General features: G+C 34.5%; 1 protein-coding gene across 1 annotated transcript in view; it reads right to left on the minus strand.

Moving 5' to 3' along the window:
- Window positions 1–3,607: 3,607 nt before the first annotated feature.
- Window positions 3,608–7,425, minus strand: part of LOC107745132 (D(2)-like dopamine receptor) — a 61,327-nt gene continuing 57,509 nt past the window's right edge. The window contains exons 7-8 of the mRNA XM_016558974.1: window positions 4,607–4,952; window positions 3,608–4,481 (exon numbers count right to left, since the gene is read on the minus strand). Coding sequence (XP_016414460.1) covers window positions 4,285–4,481; window positions 4,607–4,952 — 543 coding nt within the window. The 3' untranslated portion in view covers window positions 3,608–4,284. The remainder of the gene's footprint in view (window positions 4,482–4,606; window positions 4,953–7,425) is intronic.

The following is a 7,425-nucleotide window of genomic DNA, read 5'->3' on the forward strand; positions in this document are numbered from 1 at the left end:
AAAAAAAAAAAGACTTGAAGCAGCCTACATGATCCAATGTGCATTTCCCAAAGATGCCCTGAATTCGCTGGGTTAATAAAAGGCTTTCTGCCATTGTTTTTTCAGATTTACCAGAATTCCAGTTGCTTTTCATCTCCACTTTCTGTCAAACATTGACCTTTTCTTGCATTAGCCTTATTTTATAGTAATGTCACACCATTTAAGAGCCAGCATATGATCAATGTACAATAGATTTGCCCCTTCAAACATTAATAGAACCCTATTGATACCCAACTCCTACAAATAACACTTATTTCCTTTGACTTAAATATCACTGTAGCAGAAGTGTAGCAGGCTTTTTCGTACAAAAGATCACTGTTCACAATGCCTGACATGTATTTTTATTCATTCAATATTTACATTGCTATTACAAAATATCTGACAGACCATAAACTTACTTTGACCATAAATTTACTTAAAAGGTGTCCATTGCATGTTTTCTTTTTTTCAAAGCCGAACAAGTTGTTAGGACTTGATGTACAAGTACAAGACCATGTTGAAAAACACATACAGCAGGAGTTATTGTGATTAAAAACTGTACAGCATTTACATTCCATTATATTTGCATGAGCACATACTGATAAAAGTATTGATTAAATCCTGATTGGAAAAAAACAGGGGTCATTAAAAACAAAAAAGGCAGTAAAACAACATACTGTGATTCTTGGGTTGGAAATGCACATTATGAAAGAAATGCGGTTATAAATATAAACAAAGCAAGTAAATCAGGGGTCGGCAACCAAGTTAGGAGCAATAAATACTATTGAAGTGTAAGATTTTAACATGCGCTCTCTGACAAACCATTTACCACCTCCCAGCTTTTCGGTGTAAAGCCCAAGATAAGTATAACAATACATAAAAATGGTCTGCACTCTAAGGTTCTTTACTCAATTTTCAATTGTGGAATAAAATGTCACAAATGTTTAATTTCAAGGCCTAAAAGCCTTCTTTCATGGCTAAAAGTCTTCAGTGCTTTTATTCACCTATTGTTAATTGAATAAAGAAACTTCAGAGCAGTAGTTTTTAGGAAAAAAAAAACATTATCACCATAATTTTTGGAGATTTTCAGCACAGTATACAGAATCCTTCACATTCCACACACAGATTATAAGTTTAAAACCCATTCTATGGAGAAAAAAGAGCTTCAGAAATATATAAGATTCTCTACTATTTGTATGATACACATTACATAATTTTGATTTTGTGATTAATATGCTATGAAAAATGTTTTACATTTTTCCATTAAATTTGAATGAATTGTGTATGTATGGCACAATGATTAACTTCATGACAATAGCACTTCATGAAATCTCATTGAAATGTCTTCTATAGGATCTACATGTTTAGTGATGATCAAATTGCAATAATATGCAAGTAAGGGAGTAGAGCTGAAGTGTGTAATCTTTATGCCACTAGTGTCACTGAATAGAATTGCAAGAATAATGACTGTTTCAAACAGGTTTCCCCCTTTGTCTTCCATTGTCAATCAAACAAACAAGCAAACAAACAAACAAACAGTTATGACCCTAACTCACACTAATTGTTGACCCAGTGTTGCTGTATCTGGCTAGTCGGTGGTTTTGATAGCTTCACAGCATTTATAAACATTCATTAGCTTACTTGTAGTTTGCGTAAGCTGTGTCTGCATAAGCTGTGATAGGATAAAGTATTTTGACACTGAAAAAAGTATACACTTCAGCATTAAGATGATTCACATGCATGGCCCTTTTTTGAACCATATCCTTTTCTTTCTGCTGACTGCTTCTCAAATGATCACTGAGAATTTTTCTCCCATAAAAGATGATTTTAAAATTTCCTTAAAATTCGATTATTCAGAATTTGAGCAAGTTGATCCAGCAGTGGATATCTATGGCCATGTTTAAATGGAACACAGCTTTTACAATTGGAGATGATTTTGTTTTCCACAAATGAATTGTGCTTAATTTTTTTCCAACCACAAAAATGAATGGTCACATGTCAAATCAAACACCTACTTCAGTGAACATACTAGACAGTAAAACAAAGACACAACATTATATAGCTCAGATAGGTTTGTGTACTGGTGATGTACAAAAAAATAATAATACAAATACTATAGACATACATTGGCTGCAGTGTTGTGAAGTACCAATGTAACATGCATCATTTTTGTCATGGGCTTCAATAAAACTATTTAATTACTATTTACATTGTCCTTCATAGTCGGTAAGTCAAAGGCATTCATTTCTGTTTGCTTAAAGGTGCACTCCGTTTTTTTGTTTTGTTTTTAAATAAATGTTATATTCTTAAAAACATTTTACACATAAAGTAATAACTCAAAGAATGATGTACTGTATGTTCTGATAAAAGTTGTGGAGTGGAGTAGGTTGCCTAATGGGGCAGACATGTCGAGATCACATGACCAGACAAATACTAGTTTATTTTGGCTGTTATCATATCATTAGCTCATGAAATAATTTAATCAAAACTGACCACAAACAGAACATTTCTACAAGAAGCATTGTTAAGTGAATAATTTTGCTTAAATGAATAGTTAACCCAAAAATGAAAAAAAAAAAATGCTTAAAATTTACTGACCCTCATGGCATCCAAAATGTTGATGAGTTTATTAATTAATCAGAACAGATTTGGAGAAGTTTAGCATTATATCACTTATCCATCCATCACCAATGGATCCTATGCAGTGAATGGGTGCCGTCAGAATGACAGTCCAAACAGCTCATTTAAAACACAATAATCCACAAGTAAGCCACACGACTCTAGTCCATCAATTAACATCTTGTGAAGTGAAAAGCTATGTGTTTGTAAGAAACAAATCCATAATTAAGAAGTTATAACTTTAAACCATTGCTTCCAGTTAAAATACGAGTCCTCTATCCATAATATTGCTTTCTTGAAAAAGTTGTCTCCTCTGAATCAGGAGAGAAATATGCACAAATCAAGTAAAAACAGTTCAAAACAGGCAGTGGATTTTGATGTGAGAGGACAACAGGGGATGGACTTTTTAACTGACCGAAGCTCTATTATGGATTATTGTATTTTGGCCAGAAGCAACAGTTAAAAATGCCTTTTCACTTCACAATACTGTTTGGACTCTCATTGTGATGGCATCCATTCACCGCAGAGGATCCATTGGTGAGCAAGTGATGTAATGCTAATACATTTTTCTAAATCTGTTCTGGTGAATAAACACACTCAAATAAATCTCGGATGGCTTGAGGGTAGGGCTGCACGATAAATCGCATGCGATATTTAACGCGCATCTTGTCAGAAAAGCCGGTTCTGTAATCAGCGGTAAATCTCCATCACCTGCGTGCTTTCACATGGAGCAGCATTAACTACACAGAGCCGTTGTTCACTGAGGAGCGGCGCAAAACCACGTTCATATTCGCGCGATTTTTTGCGCCGCTCGTCAGTGAACAACGGCTCTGTGTAGTTAATGCTGCTCCATGTGAAAGCACGCAGGTGATGGAGATTTACCGCTGATTAAAGAACCGGCTTTTTGACAAGATGCGCGTTAAATATCGCATGCGATTTATCGTGCAGCCCTACTTGAGGGTGAGTAAATTTTCAGCAAATGTTCATTTCTGGGTGAACTGTTCCTTTAAATTGCATAATTCTGCACTCCAGACCCCTGGGTGTCAGCATATGTTTAAAATGACCAGTGCAACATTAAAAAAAACAAAAAAAACATTACTGAGTGCACCTTTAATATCTTCGTGTTCTGGCTTTATAAAATCATACATTTTCACCTTATGTATTTGTCTTTACAATAGCTATCTCTTAATTAACAAGTTCTCTAACAAATAAATAGATTGTTGATTAAATAAATATTTGAATAAACAGCTGTAAGCATTTTGTAACCAGTTGCTTGCCACTAAATTGATATAATGATGTAATTACGACATTCAGGTCTCTGCTTGCATAAAAGTCTTTGTGGCAAGATCCAATTACCGATCATCTCAAATTGACTTCAATTCTACAATTAATCACATACACACTCCAGTTCCAAAGAGAATAAACACATGTTCGCACGTGCACTCCACTGCCTGAATTAACGAAGACACGCAAATAAAACATTGATTTACATTCATTTGAACCTCCATTTTCTGTAACGAGTTCTTCCGCTCTGTCCTAAAAGCATGGCTTTGTAAATCCCTCATTTTACATGGCGTTGAAAGATGGCACTAACCTCTTGTGAAATCCTCCATCTCTCCTCCTCTATGCGTGCAGTGAACAATGTCATCAGCAGTGCAATATCTTTATGAAAGCCTTTCTGAACTCCACATTGAAAGTGGTATATATGATGGGGTTGACGGCACTGTTCACATATCCCAGCCAAGTGAAGACATTGTACATTTCCAGTGGCACCACGCAGCTTGTGCAGTGAGTTTTCAAAATGTGAGTAATAAAAAAGGGCAGCCAGCAAATAATGAAAACACCTGCAACAGAGAAAATAAAGCTGAGGTATTCTGAGGACAAGAACTCAATCTAGGACTTTTATGTAACTCGTGCTCGGCATACGGCTGAGGAATACTTGTATAAAATGACAGCATCGTGACCTCACCTAGAACAATAGCCAGCATCTGAGTAGCCTTCTTTTCTTTATGCTGGGATATCTTCCTCTTGCTCATGGTTTTGGTCACTGTAGTTCGGGTTTTGCCATTGGGCAGTGCCTGAGTTTCAACAGGTTTGGCTTCTTTAGGGGTCTGGACCTCCTTGGCATGCCCATTTTTCTCATCTCCATTTGACTGACATTCACCGTGGGAGGGAGAGGCATGGATTGGGCTTGGGTTGGCCAGCAGGTCGACGACCAGAGTGGATGCCAGTTTCTTTTTCTCGGGAGGGCTGGTGCCTGCCACGATGTCCACTCCCACATCACCACCTTGGTGCAGGACCTCCCTTATCAGTTGCTGTTGAAGACATGTTTACCATTAGTTGTATGATTACACTATAAATGGCATGTACTAGTTTATTTTTAATTCTAGATTTGGTTTATTTTTTTTTATATATTTTAGTTAATATTTGCACAATATAAAATATATATGATAAAAAGCAAAGAAATATAATTCATGTAAAATGTGAGAAGCAGAAAAACCTCTACATAAAAATAAATAAATAAATAAATAAATAAATAGCATACAAAGAATATATAAATGTATATTGCTGAATAATGAATAACAGCATAAAAAAACAAACAAAGATAGTATAAACCAGAAACAAACATTATAAGATACATGAAATACATTAACAACAAGAAATAAGGAAACAAGATTATAAGGCAGCAATAAAATGGTCTTTTAAGCATCTTTTTTTTTTTACATATTAAAGAAGAACACATGGTAACACTTTAGTTTAGGGACCAATTCTCACTAAAAACTAGTTGCTTATTAGCATGCATATTACTAGCACGCTGGCTGTTTATTAGTTTTTATAAAGCACATATTAATGCCTTATTCTGCATGACCATATTTTAGATCCCTTAACCCTACCCTATGCCTAAACTTATCAACTACCTTACTAACTATTAATAAGCAGCAAATTAGGAGTGTGACCTGACTTTTTTTTTGTTTTTTTTACCAGATTTCATAAACCATTCCATAGTTTGATTCTCCTACATTTTATTCAGTATTGACCTTCACAATTGAGAAATTTAGGAAGGGTGAAAATCTGAGAATTGACAAGTTATATAACAATGAACCTGTGAATTTGCTTTAAAATGTCTTAAATTGCTCTGAAATATTCCCTTCATTTGAATATTTTTTATAAATGAAAACATATATTTGACAGAAATTAATATCATGTTAATAAGAATAAGCATTTGACGTTTCTGAAATAAAGGAACAGATGAAATATATGAATTTGATCGGGTTGCAATACTAACAGAACGTTTCTGAAGGACAATGATTTGAGTAGTAGGAAAAATGCTTGTCCAAACTATATTTCAAAATGAAAGAAATATATAAATTAAACTATTATAAAAAGTAAGAAAACAATCTGTGGTAACAAGATGCCTAACTCTTCTCATTATACAGGTTGATGTATTTTACTGCTAACCCAAACCGTTTGTTTACTCCATCTCTCGTCAACAAAAACTCCCAAGAATTTTGTTGTTGACACTTAAGGCACTTCAACAGACTCAACTGTAATTTTAGATAAAGCCTTGGAATACTAGTAGTAGACCATCGTGGGAAAAAAAGTACACAGTACGGTACACATCAAACAGTATTGAAAATGATGTTACGTGTGAAAATAATAGGGCATTCAAGCTTATTTGCACTAACCTGACAGTTCCTGACAGCAGTAATCGGTGACCTTATGGCCTCTCATTAACTATTCCCATTTAAAGTAGTTGCTAAATCAACGCTTGTTTAACACAAGCAGACTGTCAGCAAAGATGTATGACTCACAGTAATCCAACTATAACCCATCTGATGTGATATATGACTCACAGTAACCCAACTGTAATAAACATGCAGTTTGTGAAAGAGAAGAATCCAAAGAGAAGAGTTTTCCTGTTATATTTATTCACTTGCATTTATTCACTTTTTATCCATTATAAATAGTTAAAAATTAACATTCTAAATATATTTAATAAAATTATAAATGAAAAGAAAAATAAAACATCAATGACACATTCACTTAATACACATGAAATAAATACTACCTTGACTCAAGTCCCTACTATTCTTTTTTACATTCTGCATTACATTCCTAATGTAATGATGAATGATTTTTTAAATTGCAATTTTAAGGGCTTTCATTAATACTAATAGTGGATGTATCTAGTGGTTAATAAGAGTGTTTAATAATAGTGTACTTTGCACAACAGGGTTATCTTACTCATAGGTATATCAAATAATACTCGAATAAAACTTCTAAGCAAATGTATAGAAATATATAGTTCAGTCATGAAACTCTAGATGGCGCAGGCTGACGGGTTGTTAATGTAACTGATGATATTCAGAGAGTTAAAGGGGTCATATGATGCGATTTCAATTTTTCCTTTCTCTTTGAAGTGTTACAAGCTCTTGGTGCATAAAGAACATATCTTCTGTGGGCATTCATTTCTACATTAACAGTGAACAGATCGCTTTCAGATCGGTTTGCAGTTGGTGTTTCACAGTTGTTCACAGTTTAAGTCAAGGTGAACCCGTATAATTGCTTTCATAAACGTCATACTGTCAACAGCCTTACCTATTTAACCATAACAACTTAATGAGCAGCATAAAATAATATACCCGCTCATACGTGTACTCGTGCCGCATTGCAATGCACTCAGAAGAGGGAGCGCTCATTCTTAAAGGGGCCACATCTCTATTTCACTCGTTACCTTGGATCAGTGATAGTGAATGAGTTTTATAATGAAAGTCATGTTTAGTGATA

This window comes from Sinocyclocheilus rhinocerous, unplaced genomic scaffold (assembly GCF_001515625.1).
Source record: "Sinocyclocheilus rhinocerous isolate Xijiao unplaced genomic scaffold, SAMN03320098_v1.1 scaffold1279, whole genome shotgun sequence".
NCBI classification, from domain to species: domain Eukaryota; kingdom Metazoa; phylum Chordata; class Actinopteri; order Cypriniformes; family Cyprinidae; genus Sinocyclocheilus; species Sinocyclocheilus rhinocerous.